Genomic DNA, 25393 nt, shown 5'->3' on the forward strand with positions numbered 1-25393 from the left:
GACTTGAATTTTTTTTCTTTAAAAGGGATCCATGTATCATGATCTCACAGTCTTGGGATGGAGCCCCATGCTGGGCTCTTCACTCGGCAGTGAGTCTGCCTTCACCCTCTCCCAACTGTGATCTCTCTCTCTCAAATAAATAAATCTTTAAAAATAAATAGATAAGAGAGATCCATGTATCATTCAAGTTGAGAAATATTGCTCTACGCTAAAAGACTTCACCTTGCTATGCTTGAGTTACTGGATTAATCTTCTCAGTTCATTATATCCTAGTTTTCATTTGTACTGCACTCACTGTACCTGATTACACAGGTTTGTCATCCCTTATCTAAAATCCTTGAGGGCAGATATATTTGAGAATTCAGAATATTTTAGAGTTTAGAAAGGAACTACAATGCAAATATGATATGTTGTACAATATGTTGGTGAGGTTTGAGGCAGTAATCCCTAATAAACGTGTTTAATATTTCTGTAGCAAAATGTAGTTTCACACTAAGAAGAGAGTAAACAAAGACCATTAATAGTCTTACATCAGTTCAGATCATGTTTTGCTACTAAATATGCTAAGAAAAAACTTTGGTTTTCAGAGCATTTTGGATTTCTAAATCATTAACATCATATTATATTACCATTATCTGCTATAACTAGAAAGCCAAAAAATGTTTATTAAATTTCATATACGGGGACGCCTGGGTGGCTCAGTCGTTAAGCGTCTGCCTTTAGCTCAGGTCATGATCCCAGGGTCATGGGATGAGCCCCGCATCAGGCTCCCTGCTCAGCGGGAAGCCTGCTTCTCCCTCTCCCACTCCCCCTGTTTGTGTTTCCTCTCTCGCTGTGTCTCTCTCTGTCAAATAAATAAAATCTTAAAAAAAAAAAAAAAAAGAATTTCATAAAAGATCACAGTAAGATCAGTAAGTATAAAGAACTCACCTTTATACTTAGTTCTAAGTATTTTCACTTAGTATAATATTTAGTATAATACTAAGTATTTATACTTATATTCTAAGTTCTTTATACTTACTGATCTTACTGTGATCTTATATGAAAGTATATGAAGTATAGTATTGTACTGATATATAGTACATACTGGTATTGATATATAGTATTGATCTATACTTAGGGTGCATAAGTTTAATGCATAAACTTTGTAATTTTTTCCCCAACTATTTAGGAGTCCCTTTTTGTCCATTTGTGGTTTAATAGTTGAGGGTACAGAATAAGTAACTTCTGATCAACAGGAAATATATATTATGAATTCTAAAAATGTCAGAAGTACCTAAATGTATACAGAAATTTAAAATACATCCCAAAGCTAATGTATTAGCTATACTGAATTATGATTATATTATCTATACATCTTGCAATGTGAAGAAAAGGTAGAGAGAGAGAAGTATAACATATATATGACTCAGAATAACCTTTCTTGGCCTTATTCAAAGAAGCTTCCAAAAAAAAACACACCAAACCCTTTTACTCCTACTACATTCATGGCTCTATTGCCGTAACTGTATACTATTTTACCATAGAATCTAACAACTGTGTGTGTATGTATGTATGCACACTGTGAAATGAAAGGCTTCTTGAGAAAGGAATTAATACATGTAATACTAGGAAATACTTAACAGAAACTTGAGGGACAGTGTATCTTAAGTTAAAATTGTGAAGGATAAGCAATTTCATATTACAAAAAAATAGTAAAATCTAAATCACTATTCTTGATATTATAATCACATCTGGTGGCAGTAAAGCATGAGCAGTGAAGAGATATTGCCTGGGTTCAAATCCCAGCTCTGCCACTCAACAGATTATAAGACCTAATTTAGAATTTTAACAGTACTGATTTTCAAAAGACTGTTAATACAAATTAACATGAGAATATAAAGCACTTAGAAAAGTGGTAGAGAGTAATGGTACAATGAATACTAGCTAGAGATATGGTAATTATTGTTAGTTGTTAATTTTTTAAGTCATTTTTAGTTTCCTTCTTAAGGTAGATTTATAAATGATATAGCTTTTGAATACAAAAATTAGGGTACAAATCAGTAATAATACTTCATGTTCTGAAGTTTGAAATTTAAAAAAATCCTAACATTAAGGATGGGTCCCCTTTATGACCAATGACTGGCAAGGCAGCCACCTGAAATTAGGACTTCTCAGAAGAATGCTGCAATAAAAATTTCATCATTTTCTTTATGACGCGACTTTCACTTCCTTATTCTATTTGTTTCTATGCACTTTATATATCAGTATTTTACCAATCACACTACGTGACAGAACTCTTCAAATCTTTCTAATTTAAATGACTAAAAGAAATCAAATCATATAAACTTTTAGAACTTTTTAAATTTTGTTATTAAGGGACTCCGAAAACTCTTTTTTAAGTTCCTTTATTCATAGCTCTGCCTGATGTTAACATTCTCATATACACACACACAAGTAATTTATAAAAATATAAAGAAAATACATTACCTCTCAAGTAAAAAAAAAAAAATGTTGAGTTTTCACTAGTAATGACATCCTCAATAACAAAAAGAAAAATATAGTGGCAAATAGGAAGCTATAACCAAACAGAACAGGAATATAAATATCTACATATTATATAGTACATTCATTTATAGCCAACTAATTCAGAATCTACTATCCTGTTACAGAATTCCTATCAAGTTAGAATATTCAAGATAATAATCTCTTGTTTGAAGGTATTACTTATAGTTTTGTGATTTGAGCATAATATCTACAGTACTTTAAAAATATGGGTTCAGGGTACCTGGGTGGCTCAGTGGGTTAAGTCTCTGCCTTCGGATCAGGTCATGGTCTCAGGGTCTGGGACTGAGCCCCACATGGGGCTCTCTGCTCAGAGGGAAGCCTGCTTCCCCCTCTCTCTCTGCCTGCCTCTCTGCCTACATGTGATCTCTCTCTCTTGTTAAATAAATAAATAAAATCTTTTTTAAAAAAATATGGGTTCATAAAAAAATGCATTAATGAATATAAAATTTACTTAAAACCCCCCAAATCAGGCTCAGGCCAGCAAGTCTCATGTATATGAGACTTTTTTAGTGTATATTTTAGTAATATAGATCCATAGCAAATAAGGAATAATTGCAATTAACTCAGTTCTATTAATGATGTGTCTAATATTTCTAAGAAGTGCTTTTCAATATAACTAAATCTCCTGATTTACATTTTTCAATTTCAATTAAGTTTTTACTTTACCTATATTACAGCTCTTTAAGCCCTAACTCTAAGATACTATTCGTGAAATAATTTTTTAATCGTTAAAAATTTATTTTTAATTCATTACCTAGGAATTCTCATTAAGAAATTTTTTAAAAAGCACCAAAAAATACTCATCAAAATAAAATATGACAATCAATTCTTGATATCCCAAAGCAAATTTATTTCAATTTTTTCCTTGCATTCCCTTGCCAGCTAATCACTGAATATTTCTTTTCATACCTTATTTCCTAGATTAATGCAACAGCATATAAGATTATGATAAGCTCAACATAAACGATTTTAGCAGTTTACAAATAGTAATTATTTCCTAAATCTAGAGAGTTCCTCATTAAAAAAAAAAAAAGAATACCCCAAAAGGGTAATAAGGAAAATCAATTTTGCTGTTAAAAGCTTTTACTACACTAGAGTGAAAAGGAACCATGCCATCTGTTATGTTTTACTAGAACTGGGAAGCAGATGAAACCAACACTTGAGCAATTGTACAGAGAAACCCTGAAGAAGACTGCTGTCAGTCCTATGGTTAAAGCAAGGGATGATTAACCTTCAACAACATGGCAGCATCTAACCCACAAATAAAGCTATTTCTCACCATTTCACTCTTCTAGTCTAGCTTTCTACTTAATATCAGTCTCATTATAAATCCTTCAACATGTAAATTCATGAAGCATGTGGCAAATGAGTGTTATATTTAACTAAATGCATTTACAATTTCTATCTTTTTACATGGCCTTAAGACATTTGGAAACTTTATTTTAATTGACTTTCCTTCTTCCTTCCTACCAATAACTTAATGTCATGAGTAAATCAAACAATCCTGCAAATATAAAAGAGCAACCAAAGGGTAGGTCCCATCTTAGATTTACGGCTTACTCATCCTATCACTTTAAAGTAACCAATATAAAGAACTATTTGACTTAGGCTAAGACAAACCTAGCAAAGGGAAATAGTCTTTCACTTAGTTCATATCACTAAACAATGTTTGACATAGAAAAAAACAAATCTACATGGCATAATACAGAATTCCAAAATGTTTGTGATTTTAATAGCACAGACTGGCAATTATCTCAATTCTTTACCATAATTTAAAGCTTTCTCTGATGAAGATAAATTTATAAAAGAAATTTCCACTCAATTTTCCTCTCATTCCCTCACCTCCATTCTCCTTGGGAGTGAACAATTTTCATTGATTAATCATAATAAAATACCTTTTCTCAACCCTGGAAGCCAAGCACTATATTCCCAGGATTTATTCAACAGTATAAGAAACTTATCATAAGGTCAATATAAAATTATTTTAGCAGTTTACAGATACTAATTATTTTTTAAAATCCTAAGAGTTCTTCATTTTTTAAAAAAGAAAAAAAATTTATTCCTATTAATTTACCACACTGAGAAAAACAAAGTGTAACACTTATTGAGCACATACTATTTGCAAGGCACTATGTAACAAACCTAACACATACTGGAACTTTTATGATATTCCATTAACTCAAAATATCTGATAATGTTGGTAACCCTCAGGTAAGAAAAAATTTAGACACGTAAAAGGAAGGAACTCAATCTTTTCTACTGAGTAACAATAAAACTTTCATTTTGATTAAGATTCTCTATTATAAATACTGTCCACCCCATAAAATCCAATACTGAGATTAGAGGGTAGAGTCAAATACCAAATGTACTGCAAAAAGACGTGTGTTTGATTATAATGCTACATGATGTCATGTATCCAGGACAACTGAAGTATTATGGTCTCTTAGGGATAAAACTGCCTCTTGGTCATAGATTTAGGTGACAGAGCATGTGATCCATTGTCTCTACACAAAAAATGTGTGCAGCTGCATTTTCCAGTCAAGAAAGGGCGGGAAAGTGGGGAGGGGGGCAGAATACAAAAGGGTCAAAGATTTATCTCATAGGGAAACTGTTTTTCGAATGGGGGTAAAAAAAGAAATAAAACTGAGTGAAGGAAAAGACCTTTCTCCAACTCATGCTAAAAGCATCAAACACTAAAATCTGGGGAAAAATTCTGTTGTAACCTTCCACTGAATCCATTTTTCTCCACCCCTAACTTGCCCAGGTACTTACTGTAAACCATGATTTAAATGCCATTTCTATCTAAATAGTTTTGTGCTACCTGTACACAGTATATAGACTTCCCCCACACATTGTTGCAGCATTTGTCTTTTAAAAAAAAGTCTCAGTTTTTCATCAGTTTCTTGGGGAAGTTAAAATGAAGCAAAAGCTTTGTAAGTAGAAAAAATGAAACACATTTGCTTCTAACCAGTCAACAAACCTGGTATTTTCTTTATAAAGACCAAATACTTTTCCTCAAAATGAATGCTAGCAAATAACCCCACCTTTCACACACAGAAATACTTATTTAAAAGAATAGTACCACAAAAGATCTAAATGCAGTGAAAGCTGTTTTCTCTGATAAGGAAAATTACTAGTTCTAATAAATGTTTAAAAAAAGTTGATGACAAAATAACTTGAAAACTTCTATTACCATCTAAAAGATAGCATTAATTTACTTTACCTGTTATTAAATATGATAGGGGAAAAAAGCACTATTAGCTTTTAGAGTAAATCTAGCTTAGAAAAACCATCTTTTTTCAACCTTTGGGGCTGCAATCAATGTTGTGTACAAAGGAAAATATGTTAAAGGGTGGAAAACACTGACAACACAGAAATAAAAAAAATAAAAATAATTGCTAATGGAAGGAACTATCCATGCCATCTAGTATTAGAAGTAATATCACCATGCCACAAACCATACAGTAACCAGTTAACCAACCAGCCCTTTGGTTTTTTGACAGTCCTATGCCAACCACACTGGAAAAATGCTGAAAGGAACAAAGTTACAGAAACCTGAAAGTCAACAGATGTAATGTCCGAAACTATACAAGTAAATTTGGTTGGCATTTGAATACAAATGGTAAGTATTCCTTGTCATCAAAATTTACTTATATAGAAATTTTTTTTTTTTTTGTCCTGCAAAATCATTTTATTTTCTATTGCACAAACATCTTTCTCAGGTAATGTTACTAGAACAACCTGCTTATGAAGTTTTTATAGCTTGGGATAAATATAGTTTTTTTTTTAAACTTCTATTATATGGAGTTGTGATATAAAAATGATTTATAGGCTATATTTTTCAGAAAGCATTTAGCTAGACTGTAATCCAGCTGAGAAAACTTTCCCATTTAAGTCTATGATATGGAATGAAAAGATAGGATTAAGTCTTCTGATCAAGAAGCTTGCGATCATCAAAGTAATGTTAGTCTCCACAGAGAGCCACCAGGATTTTTTCATAATCTCCCTTGGTTTCATCCAGGATGGCTTGGCAGAGAGAGATAGCATACAGCTTCTGGTAGCATGCTTTGATATCATTCATGTCAATTTCAGAATGGGAAACCATGATTCTGATCAAGGTCTTATGGCGAGTTCCAGAACCCTTCATGGCCTGATGAAGCTTCTCGGCGAAGAACATCGGTTTGCTTGTGGCGCACTTCACGATAGTCATGAGGCATTTCTCAATGTCGCCTTTCATCTCCAGGTCCAGGACTTTGTTCATGTCGTGCTTACTGTACTTGCGGTACTTCTGGAACACTTGGCGAAGATGGGGATAGGCTCTGGTGGTAAGGATGGTAATGAACACATTCACATCTGTCCCTTTTCTCCTTTCTCCTGCTTCATATAAAGCCCTAGCATCTGTATCAGCCAAGTCGTCATTCAAGCCAAAATCCTCAGATCGGTCACCCTTAGCCAGAGAAAGCAGAGCATTCCGATAATCTCCAGATGTGTCTGAGATGGTATCTTTAGCCAGATCTCTCTTCAGTTCTTCTCTATAGACTGTTAATTTCTCTGATCTCTTGGTTAGTTCTTGATACCAAAATTTCATCCAGAGTTTCTTCATCAGTTCCAAGGCCCTTCATGGCAGCACGAAGTTCATCAGCGTCAAACTGGGCTGGAGTTTTTAATAGTGCCAAGACAACTTCCTCGAGGTGACCAGAAAGGGCTTTCTTCAGAGCTTCATCCAGGGGCTTTCCTTTTTCCTGGAGATATGCTGCTTTGATCTGCTGACGCTGTGCGTTGTTCCTCTTAGTTAGAATGTCAATGATGGTTGCTTCATCCACACCTTTAACTGTTATCGCGTTATGCAAGGCAGCAACATCCGAGGATGGATTGAAGCTAGGATAGGGGCTCACTGCTGAGCCAGGACCCCCTTTGGATCCTTTCACAGTTTTAATGTATTCCTGCTCTTCATTTTCAATAAACCAGGCCTGTTTGAGGAAGTCTGATACCATTGCCATTTTGAAAGAAGTATCCTTTTTTCCCGACTTCTTCCAAAGCAGTGAAGAGAGATTCGCCTGTGAACGTTTCCTACTAGAAGTCTAGAAATTATTTTTAATCCTTTGAAATAATCCATAATCAATCAGCCATGCAGTAAAATCCCCTACAGCCAATTAAATTTTTCCACTGAAAATAAGCATCTTTTAAAAGAACGTTCAAGATCGGAAATTACATTTAATAAAGGCAGAAAATGGTATCTTACCTTACTAATAGCCTTCTATATTAACTTTGGAAGCAAAAGTAAAACTTAGGACTCTATACCAGTTGATATAATATATATCACAAACACAAAATATGATTAATTAAAAGTATGATTAAAAGTAAGTACATTTTAAATTAAGACTCAACTAACTCTAATTACTGAAATAAAATACATTTATGCTAAAAATTATTAAAGATACTTATGTTATTAAATAGACTATCTCCAGCACATTGTAGAAAGTAAAACTTAACCTAATAACTAAGTTTCTAAATAAACATACTCAGAATATAACCGAAATCCTAAACAGCCAAATCAACTGTAGCTGTATGTAGCTAGGAGGTCTAGTTGTCACTACCAGTAGATAGGATCAGCCACCAAATGGATGTTGAGTTCCATTTAATAATACAGAGAATACTGACAGCAAAATGGCTGCTTTTCTTCTTGGAGGTAGATATTGCTCATCTAGACCCCTATAATAATAGTCTACATGAATGGTACCCATTATAATTGCTGTACAAACATATACAGTGGCTCTGACAATAGCTTTTTAATTAGTCTCCCTGCATCTATGTCTGATCTTCCCTTAATTTGTTCTCTAAAATATAATCTCATAAAATGCAAATCTGACAAGGTCCCTTTCTTTCTTAATCCAGCAAGGGGACCCTGAGGTCCAAATGTATAGTCCTTTACATGGTACATGAGACCCGGCATGACTTAGCCCCTAACTTCTCTGGCCACACCTTTTGCCACTCTTTTCCTGATTCTCCCCACTTTAGATGTCTGAATAGGCCATGCTTTCTCCTCCTCCAGGGCCTTTACAAATGTTACATCTTTTGCCTGACACACTCTTGATTTCACCTTGCCCTGGCTGCTATTTATCACTCACATCGCAGTTGTAAAATCTTAAAGGAAATCTTCTCTACAACCCAGAGTAGGCAGGGCCCTAAGTTCTGTCCTTCCATAATATCCTATATATATATATTTTTTAAGATTTTATTTATTTATTTGACAGAGAGAGAGATCACAAGCAGGCAGAGAGAGAGGGGGAACCAGGCTCCCTGTTGATCAGAGATCCCGATGTGGGGCTCGATCCCAGGACCCTGGGATCATGACCTGAGCCGAAGGCAGAGGCTTAACCCACTGAGCCACCCAGCCGCCCCTGTAAATAAGTATCTTTACCTTAAATAAATAATTTAAATCTTTGTTTTTCTAAACATCAAGAAACTACCCCATTAAGTCTTCCAATTATTTCATACTTCTGAATTTAATTACTATCTTATATAAAGTAAAATCAACAAGTTCTCAAAACTAACCAATTCTTTCTCCATAATTTAAGAATAGCCCTAGGTGCAAATAATGTAGGTTAGCTTTTAAATACTGGAAAGAGCTAAAGCATTAAATGTCACAGCGTTAACACTTGTTTATTTGCAACTGAAAGATAATCCCATGACCCTTTCAAAATTTCCCAAAGGATTTTAATAGACTTTTAAATGCTTGCTCAACTAAGAAGAAATAATCAGGGCCAAATAACAGATTCAGAGTGCTATGACATATAAAATCAATGGACAGCATTAAGTGGCAATAATTTTAGAAGAAATTAGTTTTTTTGCCAAGATTTAAGGGGGGGGGAGAGATATAACCACTCCCCAAATTAAAATTATCAGGAAGAGGATTATGGAAAATGGCAGCTTTGGTGGCAGCAAATTTTTGATTCCCTGTGAATCTTTACATAAAACAGAGCAATTAGAGAGCAAACCCAAAACCCATGGGTAACTTTTACAACAAAACTATTTGACAGTCTCACCACAAACCCCATAATACAAAGGACTGAAACAAACCACAAACAGGCAACCTTTTTTCCCCTCACTCCTCCCCCAACCTGTTTTCTATTGGTGTCTAAGTGAGAGAAAGCAGGGGGGAAACAATGAGATGTATGAAGAAGTACAAAACAGCCAAAAGGTATTCAGTGGAAAGCAGTGAGAGACAATTTGTGAGAAGCTAAAATCACTTCTGTAGTAAGTACAAGCAGTTCACAATAAGGCATACAGGCCTGGAGCAGACTGGTCCCCTTAGGTCACTTGAATCTGGCACTTGGGCTGTCTTCTAGGATAGAGCCTACACTTAAGAGTAAGTGCTGGGAATGAAAAGAAAATTGAGCAGGTTATGGACAAACAAGATACAGGAAAGAGAAGGTCCAAATAGAAGTGTCAGAGTAGAACAGAGCCAGGAAATTTCAGAAAGGCATCTCCGTTTTTTTAATGGTGCACAAAAACAACAAAAAAATCTGTGAAGTCAGAAGAGCTATCTGAACCAAGTTTCCTCCTACAAGTTCAAGAAAACTATTTTCATATAAAAAACAAGTCCAAGTATTGGGGCTGAATATCATACAAAGTTACAATAAGAAAAAAGAAACAGGAAGAGAGTCAAACTCATAGAAGCGAGGGGGGGGGGGAATGGGAGCTGTTCAATAGGTATAAAGTTTCCATTATGCCAGATGAGTAAATTCTAGAGATCTGCTGTATAATACAGTGCCTACAGTTAACAATATTATATTGTACACTTAAACATCTCACGTTAAATGTACTCAACACACACACACACACACACACACACAGAGTAATAAATTTTTTTTAAAAGGGTGGGGGTGGGATACAATAACATCCTACAGATAATAAAGCATGCCAGAAAGGGATGCTCATAGGAGAAATAAAAATGAGCTTCTATTTCAAAATGAACTTAAAAAAATTATACAAGACCTGAAAGAAAAACATTTATCAAAATAAAACCTCAGAAATAAATTGACAAGAGTTTAGGAAAGAATCTGGATTTATAAAAAGGAAAAAATCATTTCAGAAATGAGGACTTAAAAAGTAGAAGAAAAAGTAAATATACAAGATAAAGCCTTAAAAAAAGAAGGTGAAAAGGAAAGTCAAAAAGAAATGAAGAGGAAGGAAGTGTGCAAGCTTAATCCTAGTGTCTGGGGATATATACTTGGTAATAAAACAAAAAAGAAAATTAAGTGACTTTCAAAAAAAGTCAGGAATAGCAGTTATTTCTTGAGGGAAGGGAGTTATGTTTGGGAAAGAGGCAGATTTGGAAGGGCTTCTAAGGTAGCTGGCAAAATTCCATCCCTTAACCTGAAAGATGGTTGCATGGGTGTTGGTCTTATGGTAATTCACCAAGCTACACATTTGTTTTCTACATCTACATTTTATTTTACAGTAAAAAAGGGTAAAAAAGGAATTTAGGAAAATCAAAAACTACAGATAAATTAATTTAAAACTACTAGGTATCAAAGGAAAACAGGTGCAAAAAACTTTTGGAATAATCTTCAAACCAACTTCATAAAATGACGTGGCAAACAGAGACAAATTTTCTCACAATGTTTTGTCCTTATGTTTGGCAAACAGGATGGTGAATTAAAAGTCTAGTATCTCAATATAGAATACCTACCTGTTCTGTTTCTCACATGTAACACATACTTTAAAAAGTATCTGACATTGACTAATTCTTAGAATTAACTGCATACATAAAAAATACATAAAAGCGTTTTTTTTTAAGAGATACTCTAAAACTACCTGGAGAACTCATCTTTGCAACAAATATGGTGGTCTTCCAAATAAATAAAATTAAATTCAACAAACATTTATCCAGGATATATTATGTATGAAGTATTTATACTTCACTTGAAGAAATAAATAACACCTATAATAGAAAGCTATATATAGTGTGTGTTTTGAGAAAAGGTACAAAGTACTGCAGGTACAGAAGAAAGAAAGGGCTTTGCACCTGCCCTATTGCATTAATATTCTAACCAGACCCTTCTCATATTCCTCCAATCTATCCTTTCCAGTAATGGCAGAATGATCTTTCAAACACCAAAATCCCCTTTTAAAAACTCTTCACAATGTACAGTACACAGGCAATTTAAATGCCTTACAAGGACAAGGTAGGCAACAAATGAATGAAGCTGGTCTGGTGTTAGACAATAGAGAATGATGGAAACTGTCAAAAAGAAGGCAACTCCTTACTATAAGGGTTAGCCAACTGACACCGTGTAGGAACAGGAAACCATTGTTGCTACAATGTTCAATTTTTCCAGAGATGACAGAACTCTAGTCATTGCATGTGAAATGTACCAATATTTAAATGTTGGCAAATAATGCAAAATTTGGAAAAAAAAAAAAAAAAGTAACAAAAGTAACCCAAACAAAAAACAGCTGTAGGCAAAATCTGTGACCTCTGCCTTCTGAAATGGGTCTGACATTAATATCCCAATAGCTGGCCCAAGTGTCCTCAAAACTGCAAAAATGATTGTCTTTCTAATTCAAAGGAATAGTGAACAATTACAAAGTTTCTCTTAAAACATTAGCACCTGCGACCACTGGTCAGCTAGCAATGGCTAACAGATGACAAAACACAAGGAAAAGTAAAAGAGAAACATTTATTTGATAGCCACCTCAAAATTGCTTAACCAGTTTTTGGTTGTGATTGTTTTCATCAACAGTTATATTCATGGGCACCATTTTATACCTCATATATGTTATATGGTCAAATTTTCTTTTCTTTTCAAGATTTTATTTCTTTCTTTCTGAGAAAGAGCAAGAGAAAGCATGAGCTGGGGGAGGAGCAGGAGAGAGAGAAGCAGACACCTCACTGAGTAGGGAGCCTAATACGGGATTCGATTCCAGGTTCCTGGGTTCACAACCTCAGCCAATGAACTCAGCCACTCAGGCACCTCAGGTCAAATTGTCTTTTGCTAGGGGCGCCTGGGTGGCTCAGTGGGTTAAAGCCTCTGCCTTCTGCTCGGGTCGTGATTCCAGGGTCCTGGGATCGAGCCCCGCATCGGGCTCTCTGCTCGGCAGGGAGCCTGCTTCCTCCTCTCTCTCTCTCTCTGCTTCTCTGCCTACTTGTGATCTCTGTCTGTCAAAATAAATAAATAAAATCTTAAAAAAAAAAAAAATTGTCTTTTGCTAAAACTGCTTCTGGATTATATGATACAATCAATTATATACATGTATTTGTTCTTTAACAAAAGAATACCATGAGACTCTAGAAAATCAGGGGGTTAGTAAAATCTAAAATTTTTGGTACAGTAACCTATAAGCTCCTGGAAAACTCTGGCTCATGTATGCCAGTATTTCACACCACTTCAAGTTCCTGAATATACTACGCTCTTTTATTCCTTCAGGCTTTTAGATGTATTTTTTTTTTAATTTTTTTTTTTTTTACTTGAAATATCACAACATTTTTATTCCAGAATCTGAAAGTGTGTGACCAGCAAATACAAAATTATTCAGCCAAATTTTCAAGTATACCCAGGAGATTATCAATAAGTATTACTTATTGAGTACTTAAGTACAAGTATTATGATCCCATTTCACAGATGAGGTAATAAAACTATGGGGAGGTTAAATAATCCAAGGTCATACATCTTTTTGTTTGTTTGTTTTTAATTTTTTTTATAATTTTATTTTTTATAAACATATATATATATATATATTTTTTTTTTTTCCCCCAGGGGTACAGGTCTGTGAATCTCCACGTTTACAAACTTCACAGCACTCACCATAGCACATACCCTACCCAATGTCCATAACCTCCCCCCCCAACCCCCCTCTGCCCAGCAACCCTCAGTTTGTTTTGTGAGATTAAGAGTCACTTATGGTTTGTCTCCCTCCCAATCCCAACTTGTTTCATTTACTCTTCTCCTACCACATTAACCCCCCATGTTGCATCTCCTCTCCCTCATATCAGGGAGATCATATGATAGTTGTCTTTCTCTGATTGACTTATTTCGCTAAGCATGATACCCTCTAGTTCCATCCATGTCGTCGCAAATGGCAAGATTTCATTTCTTTTGATGGCTGCATAGTATTCCATTGTATATATATACCACATCTTCTTTATCCATTCGTCTGTTGATGGACATCTAGGTTCTTTCCATAGTTTGGCTATTGTAGACATTGCTGCTATAAACATTCGGGTGCACATGCCCCTTCGGATCACTATGTTTGTATCTTTAGGGTAAATACCCAGCAGTGCAATTGCTGGGTCATAGGGTAGTTCTATTTTCAACATTTTGAGGAACCTCCATGCTGTTTTCCAGAGTGGTTGCACCAGCTTGCATTCCCACCAACAGTGTAGGAGGGTTTTTTAGATGTATTTAAGGCTCTCTTCCCCATTTGTTACAACTGCTTAAAGTCATCTTCCAGCCCTCCTTGAATTATTTGCTTTTCCACCGTGCTTCCTTAGCATCCTAAACAGAAACCTATTATGGAACTTATTTGCTGTTTATGACATCCCTAGAGAACCATGATATACATATATAACTGATACAAAAGGAAACTACACTTTTACACTTACCATACACAATACATTGAAATTTTCTATTCGGGGGCGCCTGGGTGGCTCAGTGGGTTAAAGCCTCTGCCTTCAGCTCAGGTCATGATCCCAGGGTTCTGGGATCGAGCCCCACATCGGGATCTTTGCTCAGCAGAGAGCCCGCTTCCCTTCCTCTCTCTCTGGCTGCCTCTCTGCCTACTTGTGATCTCTCTCTGTCAAATAAATAAATAAAATAAAATAAAATAAAGAAATTTTCTATTCGATTTTTTTTTAAGAAATGCTGATTACAGTTTACTACATTGGTTCTATCATCGACTTAGGAAATACTGCACTAGACTATAACTCCTTGCAGTCAGAACTCAATATATTCATTTTTATGCTCTCATACAGACCATTTAGTAAGCAAATGTTTAAATAAATGAATAAATATAGCAGCATCCTGTACCAGAAAAGTCAAAGAGCAAGGCTTTGAGATCAAACAGACCCATCAGCCAATAAGCTTATACAATCTGAGAAGTGATTTAACCTCCTTGAGTCCCAAGGAGTTAACACCAGTTACTTAACTCATTATAACAATAAAGTAGTAGCACTCCTAGATGAGGCATTCTATAAATTAGGCATCAAATGAGTGAAAATGTCCTGGAAATTAGTATTAGTTTCCTCTCCCTACCCTGTATTTTTACCTACTCCTTCCTGGAGACAGATCAAGATGTTTCTCATCCTGGCAAATAACCCTTTTTTAAAGACTTCACGTCACGGTACATAGAATATGCATTTTTTCAAAGATTTATTTATTTATCTAAGACAAAGAGAGAGAGAGAGAGAGAGAGAGAGAGAAGGGAGAGGGAGGCAGAGGGAGAGAATCTTCAAGCTGATGCCCCATGGAGCATGGAGCCCATGTGGCTAGACCTCAGGACCCCTGAGATCATGACCTAAGTCAAAATCATGAGCCCGAAGCTCAACCAACTGAGCCACTCAGGTACCCCAGAAAATGCATTTTTAAAGACTGACACACTTGAATTCAAATACCCAGCAGTGCATTTATATAACTTTTCATTATCTTTTTCTTTATCAGTAAGAAAAAAAATATTTCCTGTAGGGTTTTTATAGGAAATTAATAAACTCTATATACTATATACTATGTATATAGTGTAATTCCATAAGACTACAGTAGGTGCTCAATAAAAGGTATTGATTGCTGCTATGATTATTAATAAATGTTGTTCAATAACTATATAAGAGGTAGCATTCAAACTGAACTTTTGAGGATGGAGGAGCTGGACAAAGGCAGGGGGCAAACAAAAGGAATAGAAAAATATTTACAAGAAATCACTTCTTTTTCTGTATTTCCTCGTTTAAGATAAACCACAAGGATATGAGTTTATCAATTTTCTCAATTCACTACCTCCAAGGTTACAAATAAAACTCAAAAATACGATATTAGCTCTGTGTCAAAATTCTAACTTAAATAATAAATTATGCTCAGTGGCTGTACAAATAGTGTGAAAGGTATAATGTATTAAAAACATTTTAGAAAGAACTTCAGTAAGAATTCAAAGTAAAAGAAAATTAACTGAAATTCTCATTCAACATGCCTTTAATCAAATTTTTGTCCAATAAAACCAGCACTGTTTTATTGATAATATTCTCAATAACACATTATTATAACACTACATTTATAACTGACAGTGAAATCAACACCTATGTAAGTGAGGGGATAAATTCTATGTTTTTTATCAGGCAGACTCCAGAAAAGTAGAAATGACATCTCCTGCTCACCACTATATTCTTAGCACTGAAATGCAGTAGATGCTCAAAAATTATCTATCCAAGTTTAAATGTTTATTTATGGAAAAGAAAATTAGGTTGAGGGGGGAAAATATATGAATCAAAATTAGGTTAGGCCTTGAGGATGGGCTATGCTTAGCAACTTGCTTCTAAAACAGTAAAATATGGAAGGTGGGGGTAAAATATGGCAAAGACCTCAAAGAGTGATCAAGATCATCATCAATTTTATCATATTGTTAGTATGTACCCTTGGAGTAATGTGATGAGAACGGCACTTCACCTCTGTTGTCTTCCTCCCTAAAACCCATGACCCCAGCCTAATCACGAAGAAAACACTGGACAAATCTTAATTGAGGGACCTTCTCTAATATTTCTGACTACTACTCCCCAAAACTGTCAGTCATAAAAACAAGAAAAGTCTGAGAATTTGGAATTCTGAAACAGAATAAGCATACTAGGAAAAACCTAGTGAAATCTGAATAAAGTATATGGTTTAGTTATTAGAAATGCACCAATTTTGTTTTCTTAGTTATAACAAATGTACCATAGTAATATAAGAAGTTAACAACGAAAATGAAATGGAAACTAAGTAAGGTATACTCATGTGTACTGTCTTGCAACTTTTCTGTAAATGTAAAACTAATCTAAAAAAGTTTATTTATATAAAAACAGAGTAAGGAAAATAAGGAATGAATCAAAATCTCTTGGAAGTAAATGATGATAAACATTCTTTTAGTCCCTTTATGTTTGGTGGTAAGACAAAGATAGCATTCTCCTATTGTGGAAATAAAGTTATTAATAAAACACACTGTAGGCATAGTATAAGTCTATAGTATTAATTATGAAGTTACATATGGCCAAAGCAAATGCCCTCTGAATTTTAGTTTCCCAAAGTATCATTCTTGATCCTCAACATTTCATTTCACTCTGTGACAAAAATTCATAACATTAGCTGTCATTCTGTATTGAATGGACTATCCCACATCTCTAATCTTTAGTCACTTTAAGGTCATTTCCTCCTTGCTATCTCCCACTCACCTTACACTCAACTAACTAAACTCCTCATCTTCTTGATAAAGCTCCTCTTCCAAACCTCCCTCTCAAAGTTATGCCTCTCCACCCCACAGTTTATAATCAGCAGTACACACTACTATCAAATGAATCTTCCTCAAACAAGGATTTTATCATAAACCCAGGCTCAAACACTTTCTTTTAACTAAACCATATTTAAATTCAGAAGTGATACTTTCAAGGCCATCCATAATTGCTTATGCTTTTTTGTACCTTCCCTTGTAAAGATCCTTGCATCCATCTCTCTACGTCATACCATAAGCCTTTCCTTTATTCAGAAAATAATTCAATACTCACTAAGCATATCACATATACACAAGAAAACAAGATTCTTCTGGGTGGTCAAAGACTTTATAATCTCCTTGGGGGTGATAAAACCTAAAAAAAAGACTAACAAAGAACACAGGAATTTTTCTCATTCAAAGCTGTAACTTCAGTTCCTATAACAGTGCCTGCCACATGTAAGGGCTCAAAAAGTATTCATTAAGTGAAAACAAGGCAGTATAGAATGCTACAGCCAAAAGAATTATATGCAATTTGAGAAGGTAAAGAATTTTCAGTTGGAGAAGTGAAAGCAGGTCTGTATTTCTGTGATTCTAAGGCTCTAAGGGCAGCCAAGACTCAAGATCAAGTATTTCTTGCGTGGTTAAGAGGATGTGTGCAGGTACATTTCCAACAGAAAAATGTTACACCAGCAAAGGTAAGAAGTAAAATTCTTTTACAACACTTAAGTAGTAATTAAAGAACAGTTCCTGAAGGTTACTGGAAAATAAGATAGGAGAAGACAGGGACCAAAGTTGGGAAAGTCCTGAGAAGAAATCTGGTATTCAGTTTGACATAAAGGGTGATACAATTCATGCTTGACATAAGAGTGGAATAACATAGGTTAGACTTAAGAAAGCAAGAGCCTTATTTCTTGAAGAAGCCTCCCCAATCACAACCCTGTAGGTTCCTTCTCCTTTTAAGCCTTACAGTACTTGCCTGCATTATAAAATTTAACTCCTAACTGTATCCTCTCACAATATAAATTCTTATTTTCACTGCTGTTAGTCTGTTCTCTTCAACTGAAGAACAAGGATCATATCATAGACCTCTGTTTTTTCCCTAGGAAATGAGAAAAGCATTGGGCCCCTGAAGCTTTATTTCGGGAGGACTTTTTGCATTTGTGCAAAACCCAGTTACCAAAATGACAACAATCTAAAAGCAACACACAACATACATACTATGAGTAGCTAAGCTACCATAAGAACAAGAGTTAAGTCCTCTTTGGATAGCACTTTTTAAAGTTTCATTCGATAGTTGAAGCCCATAACTAATAATGTGTCAGACAGCGTATGTTTTCAGTGCTTCCTGCTTTATATAAGTATTTCATCACCTCATTTACTTTTCTTTCTCAACTAAGCATTCCTCTCAGTGGTCAACATATAATACTAATTTCTCAATCACATTATCTTTTCTGCACTGAAGCCTCTCTAACCTTTTTATTTATTAACTTCATTGATTGAGAACCGTTGTTAAGGCGTAATTAAATTCTAATAAAGGGTGCTGCTGTAACTTCTGTACATAATTCTTTTACACATTCTAAATGTTTCCTGTGGCTTAGCACCCTTCAAGTAAAACTGATTCAAATAAAAACATATGTTACAGAAATAATTCAAATCCACCAAAGCTTTTACAAAATGAAACATGATGCGTTAGTGTCCAGGGATTACACCTAAATTCTAAAATTCGCCAACTCTCCAAAAGTTTGGATTTTTTCCATTTTTCAACCCTTTGACCCTCTGTTTTAAAATTAAATGTCATTCCTTAAAATAAAATATGTTCATGTTAACATTCATATTAACTATTAAAACTTTCCCCAAAAAAGCTTAAAGTGCACATACACAAATCAAACGGGTATTTATTTCATCCCTAAACAAGTATTTTCACTAATAATATATTTTTTCAGGTCAGAATTTTTATGTAAGAAGAAAAAAATAAGACTTTTATAAAACTCAAAAAGAAATATTCCACAACGTGATTATTTCTTATTGCATTAGAACCTCTCACTAACGCTTTTAAAATACAAACGACTTTTTTTCCAGAGTTGGGGAACTCCATAATGTTCTACTCTATTGCCCCACCACCTCTTAATGGTACCTAATACTGCTGAGATTTTAGAGATGAATCATCAAAACAGCATAGGAGGCTGTCAATATATACCCTTAGAAGGACCACGTCAATATATACCCTTAGAAGGACTGCAAGGTAACAGGTAAATCTTACAATTCGGATGGAACAGAGATAGACATGAACAGTCCAGCTTTTTCCACTTCCTCATCTCAGAAAACACCAAAATAAATGTGGATTTGAGGCTACATCAAGATTGCAAAGCCCCGGGTACCAGTGAAGCCTCACACCTAGTGGCGCTAGGGCACTCTATTACACTCAGCCGGCCACGTGGCTGTCACAATCAGAAGGAAGACCGGAGAAACAGCACAAACTAACCTGAAAACAAATAACCTTCCTCCTCCCTCCACCGCGGAGTTGGGGTAGAAGAAAGACCATGCCGTTTCTTTGCATGATAAGACTTTCTTTTTTCTGTAAGGTGAAAACGAAGTACAGGGGCTGCTTTAAAGAGACTAAATCAAAAAGCAGGTCCAAGAAGATCCCGAGTGTGCACCCCACTGAATTCGCTAAGCTCACTCCCGCGAGCCAAGATGGGAACAGAGGCATTTTGCAAAGGGGTAAAAGAGGTGGAGTTGAGTAACAGTGGAGGATGGAGGGTTATGCACTGGGGCCCGCTTTCTCCTGACTCCCACAGTCCTCCCGGGTTTCAGACTCGCTGCTGCTGCTGCTGCTGCTGCGGTGGGGCGAACCCAGCACACGGAGGGCCTAGCCTACGACCTCTCACCCTCCCAGACACAAGACAGAAGGGCAGAAGTAACCACGGGCTCAAGAGAGTTGGCGAACAGGAAGTGTCCATATTGCAGCGCAGAAAACCCCTAACTCGCACCCCACTAAGACAGCCACCCGGCGAGGCCCCCAGGGCGCCCGCTGGAGGAGGGGCCAGAGGGTGCCGGGGTCGGCCACCCCCACATCCGGGACCCGCCCCTGTACCCCCAACGCCCGGCAGCTCCCGGGCTTAACAAGTTCACTCCAGGCAGCGGCGGGCGCCTACCCGGGCACTACTTGGCCCGGCCCAGGCAGGCCGCCCGGGGCCGGACCAGGACTTCACGCCCGGCACGTCTCGCTCCACTTGGAGGCGGGGGGAGGGGGTGCTGCACACACTCCCGAGGGGCTTGAGGCACTTCCTCTAACAGCAGATTCGCCCCGAGTGGAGCCCTAAGCGTCCTCAGGGCCACTCCCCGAGTCTTGCCGGAGAGCCGGCACCCCTAGTCACGGATTCCGCCGCGCGGCACCCGCTACGGGGCAGTCATTACCTCTTACGAAAAACTCCTAACTCCTCACGGGGCCGCGCTCCCCTTAGTTCGACACCCCCGGGAGCCCACGCAGGACCCAAGCCAAGCGCAGGGGAGACCCCCATGCCGGCGCCAATTCCTCACAGGACAAAAATGTCCGGGCGCGTCACGGGACAGCCGCCTCCGCGCCCCACGCCGGGCGCCGACCGCACGCGCTGCCTCCGCGCCCGGGAACTGTGCGGCGGGCCGGGGCTGGGAGCGCGGCTGCCCGGCGGCGCCCGCCCAGGAGGGCGCCACTCCGCACGGGACTCACCGTCTGCTCGGCCGCCGCAGCGGGGAGGCGAGGGACGGGCAGGGGAAGACACAATATGGCAGAGCAGCTCAGCTGCTCCCGACGGCTCCCAGCAGCCGCCTCCGGGAAGACGCGGCAAAGAGCAGGCAGCGGCAGCTGCGGTGGCGGCCGCGGCAGCACCACATCCCCCTCCCGCTCGCTTCCTCCCCCTCCCTGCACCCTCCCCCGATGCCATGGCAACGCGGCGCCAAGGAGATTAGCCCCGCCCCTCCCTCTGGTCCCCGCCTCTTGCGACCACTCCGGAGGGGGCTCGGCCCGCCCCTCGGTGTCCCCTCCCACCTCCTACCTAAGGGCCGGCCCGGGACCTCGCCGGCGGCTCTGAACTGCTGGTGGGAAGGAAGGGTGATGCAGTGTCCGGAAGGGCGGGGTTCACACGGAAGGCAGGGAGGAGACGTTGTGGGCCAGTGCCGCTTTCGGGCTGAGGAGGGGCTGGGAAGGCGGGAAAAATGGAAAGGCCTCGCCTGTCCGGAAGGACCTATAGGAGGGCGGCGGGGCGCGGCACGGCCCCTGAGTGGCCGAAATGGTGTGGAGGCGGGGCTAGGGTGGCCTCCCCGGTCGGTCCGCCGGGGGAGCCTGGTTCTGGGACTACCCTGAAGACCTCCAATAGCCGGAGCTTCTGGGGGTTCCCCAAGAGCTTACCGCCATTGGCCAGGCTTTGAAAGCGCTGTAGGAACGGTAAAACATTAATATGAACTAAAAGTAGTTATTTGACTGAAATTTTAAGTGAAAACTGAGCTCAGCGTGTTTGTGGTGGAAAAAAAAAAGGACTTTGGAATCAGATCCAAAATTTAGTAAACATTGCATTTATTGAGCCCTCACCAAGTGCTAGGGACTGAGCTAAATTTTTGACATGCGTTGTAATAATCATAATGCTAAGATAGCGTTGCCAGATAAAACACAGCAGTGTCCCATTAAATCAGAATTTCAGAAAAATACAGAATCATATTTTTTAACAAGAGAATGTTCCATTTGGGGATACACTTCTGGTGGTTTGTTTTGTTTTTTGCTAAATCTGCAAACCCTATCCTAACTCTTACAAATTCCCACTTTACAGATAAGGAAGCCAAGGCTTAGAAAAATAACCTGACAAATATAAGGTAAGTGGCAGAACTAAGGCTCCATCTTACTAAGATTATGATTCTGATTACTAGATTTCTGAATATCTATATTTATATCTTCAAAAACTAGAGTAGTCATACCTATCTCACAAATGTGCTGAATGGATTGAAAGAAAAGGTGGAGAGACCTGCATAGTGACTGACGCATGGGAGGTTCACATTCTTCCTGAGCAATGAATGTTAACTGAATATTCACTATGTGCCAGGCTGTGAGTATAAAGTGAGCTGATTATGAAACAAGCTTCCTACTGATAATAAAACAAGTCAAGCTGTGGGGATGACAGAGACACCGAAGAATTACAGGCATCAGAATGTATAAAATCAAAAATGGAAGTGTTCAGTCCTCATTCCACAGAGGAGAATGCTGTGTCTGTATGATTTGTCCAAAATCACCTGCCAGTTCCATTTGGTTCTCATTACACTGTCCTGAAAGACCTCATAACTGTATTTAGAGTAAGAGGCCACAAGGTAAATATACAGTCAGCTTCAGTTAAAGCAAGAGTTGCTTCATTTTTTCCCTTTAGAGCAATCACTGTTGCCTCCTCATGTGGACAAACTGAAGGAAGTTCCCGGAGGGAGAAGGTAGTAGAAAGGGAGCAGAGGAACGAAGGGAAGATTGAGAGGAGGTAGCTTCTGGTGAGCCACGGCCTTCTCATACCTTAGTCCTTTGTTTTATCTCTGCTGCCCATGGTGATCCCTAATATAATATAGGTCTTCATCTCCTTACAGATTATTGTAATAGAATCTTATTTGATATATTGAACTTTAGTTTCTATTTTTCCTTCTATTTATTTATTTATTTATTTATTTATTTGACGGACAGAGATCACAAGTAGGCAGAGAGGCAGGCAGGGAGAGAAGAAGGGAAGCAGGCTCCCTGCCAAGCAGAGAGCCTGACACGGGGCTCGATCCCAGGACCCCAGGATCATGACCTGAGCTGAAAGCAGAGGCTTTAACCCACCGAGCCACCCAGGTGCCCCTCTAATCAATTTTAAACTCAGGTGACCAAACAGTCCTCCTCAACTCTAGAAGAATCACAGAATTTGAGATCTGGAATTAATATATACTTTAAAGATATGTCATCTAGGAGCCCAGTTTATCATGGATGCAAAAACAAATCCAGAACAGTTAAGTAACTTGTTCAAGGTCAAATAATAAATATACTGCATTGGCATCCACTAAGATCTCTCCGCTGGTCCTCTCTACTAATTCAGTAGAGAGGCTGGGAACACTTAAATAATCTCTGTGGGTAAAGCTCAGGTCCCTTAGGAAATCTGTCACACTTTAAGTTTAGAGTCCAGGGACACTTGTATACTTAAAGGCTATTTTAGAGGACTTTGGATACCTATCAAGGAAAAAGCTCTGATTAAAACTAATGATGATTCAGAGTGCGTAGCTTTTCCCAGGAGTTTACAAGAGTAAAAAGGCTATGAAGCCATAGTTTAACTCTTTTGGAAAAAGAGGATCCTGGCATTTAAGGTATCTTGCGAAGTTTGTATTCTTTGTTCTCCAAAATACTTTAAAGGAACATATTCAGTAATAAACCTCCCTGGAAGACAAATGCATTAGAAAATATATTGTTTGAAATGCCCTCATATTTAGGTTGAAATATGATATAAACTCGAATATACGTGTTTACATTTTAAATGTATTTATCATTGTATTACATATATTTAACAAAGACTTTAATCATGACTTGGTGATTCCAAAAATAACCAGCTTACCGATAACAATTGTAGGCTTCAGGCCCCTTGAAGTCAATGACCATATCTTTTTCATTCTTATAGTCTAATTTCTTGGAACAGTTTTTGGGACAGAGGTGATATATAATATATTATGTATATAATATATAATATATAACAATGATATTTGTTGATAAAAGTAGTAACTTTTCTCAAATTACGAGCTGCCAGGACTAGGATACAACAGTCCTAAGTACTGGTCTGCCACTTGGGCTAAAAAGATGGAATTGTTAATGAAGGTCTATTTTTTTTTCCTTTGAGAATCTTTTTCAATGTCCTTCCTAAGTGCAACTACCTGTATTTGATAGTACCTATGTTACTCTTTTTTAAAATCTTATTTATTTATAAAGATTTAGTTTGTTTATTTGAGAGAGAGTGAGCAAGAGAGAGCATAAGCCAGGGGAAGAGACAGAGGGAGAGGGAGAAGCAGACTCCATTTTGAACAGGGAGCCTGACTCAGGTCTCAACCCCCAGACTTTGGGATCGTAAACCTGAGCTGAAGGCAGACACTTAACCAACTGAACCACCCAGGTACCCAAGAACCTACATTTCTATAGATCCTGTTATTGGCAGTAATTTGGACCAAATTACTTGGGACTTAGTGTCTCACTAGTTTCTTACTAAGGACACTTACTAGGACTAGTGTCTTACTAAGGACACTGGAAAAACTTAGCAAAATACAAAAAAAAATCAGCTTGAATGTGTTAGATAGAAATTATTGTCCATGACCTGAGGGTTGATGGAGGCCCAGTGAATCCACTTACATATTCCATAGAAGGTTGCTGAGAGTATGAACAGGAATGGGGGATAGTGATTAGAATTCAAGATATGCAAAGGGGAAGGAGAATGACTGGGTTGAAGCCCCCTTGCTTTGGACAAGGCATCCAAGTGGTTATATCCTAGAAGTAAAGGGGAGATATCTCCATTTCAAATCATCTCACCCCTGAGATTGGATTAGAGTAATTCCTTTAAGCTAATGCCCAGAAGCCCTTGGCAGAAGCAAACTGAAATTTTCTCTGGAGTAAAGTAATATCATTTTAGGCCTCAAGTCCTTTGTACCATTTTACAAAAACTATGTCTAGTACACAATGAAAAATAATCAATCACACAAAGAAACAAACAAAAAACAACAGAAACAACAACAAAAACTGAACAAAAGGGATTCCGATAGTGAAATTATCAGACACAGATTTTAAAATAACAATGCTTTCTATGTATAAGTAAATAAAACATAAGAATAAAAATTTAGACAGATAACTGGAAACCTGAAAAAAAGAATCCGATGAAAATTTTAGAACCAAAATATTCACTAGCTGAAGATAAGAATTCAGTGCTGGGTATAACAGCATATTAGACACAGATAAGGATCGAATTTGTGAACTACAAGATAGTTGAGAAGAAACTATGCAGAATGAGGCATAAGAAAAAGGATGGAAAATACACAACATAGGGAAAGCACATAGAAGATATAGTTATAAAGCTTAATATGCATGTAGTTGGAATTCTGGAAGGAAAGGAAAAATAGTATTTGGCAGAAATAATATTTGAATTAATGAATCACCAGCAGGATACAGTTGGCATGTAGCTACATCATGGAAAAAATGCTAAAATCCAAAGACAAAGAGAAAAATCTAAAGAAGAACTAGGGAAAATAAGAGCTTATCTTTAAAGAAACAATAGATTTAGAACTGACTTTTTAAAGGAATAGTCTGAAGCTGGAAAATGATGGCACAAAAACTTTACAAAACTGAAAGCAAATGTAAAAAAATCAACAATTTTAGCATGAG

At 37.6% G+C, this 25393-nt stretch overlaps 2 protein-coding genes across 5 annotated transcripts in view; both read right to left on the reverse strand.

Annotated features, from left to right (window-relative positions):
• The window catches only part of FOXN2 (forkhead box N2), a 63978-nt gene extending 42848 nt beyond the window's left edge, over nucleotides 1-21130 (reverse strand). Inside the window, exon 1 of one of the 4 annotated variants that reach the window (XM_032877839.1) lies at nucleotides 21033-21130. The gene's annotated coding sequence lies outside the window, so the exon portion shown is untranslated. Of the gene's footprint in view, nucleotides 1-19258; nucleotides 19282-19480; nucleotides 19551-20707; nucleotides 20878-21032 lie in introns of those variants that run through there. The other 3 variants (XM_032877838.1, XM_032877840.1, XM_032877841.1) reach the window with 3 other exon arrangements.
• LOC116879526 (annexin A1-like) lies at nucleotides 6460-7609 on the reverse strand. Its single transcript, XM_032877842.1, is given in 2 exon segments — nucleotides 6460-7088; nucleotides 7090-7609. Coding segments are annotated over 2 exon segments (1035 nt in total). The 5' UTR covers nucleotides 7548-7609; the 3' UTR covers nucleotides 6460-6511.
• Nucleotides 21131-25393: the final 4263 nt, after the last annotated feature.

This window comes from Lontra canadensis, unplaced genomic scaffold (assembly GCF_010015895.1).
Source record: "Lontra canadensis isolate GAN:19392208 unplaced genomic scaffold, GSC_riverotter_1.0 scaffold61, whole genome shotgun sequence".
Taxonomy (NCBI): Eukaryota; Metazoa; Chordata; class Mammalia; order Carnivora; family Mustelidae; genus Lontra; species Lontra canadensis.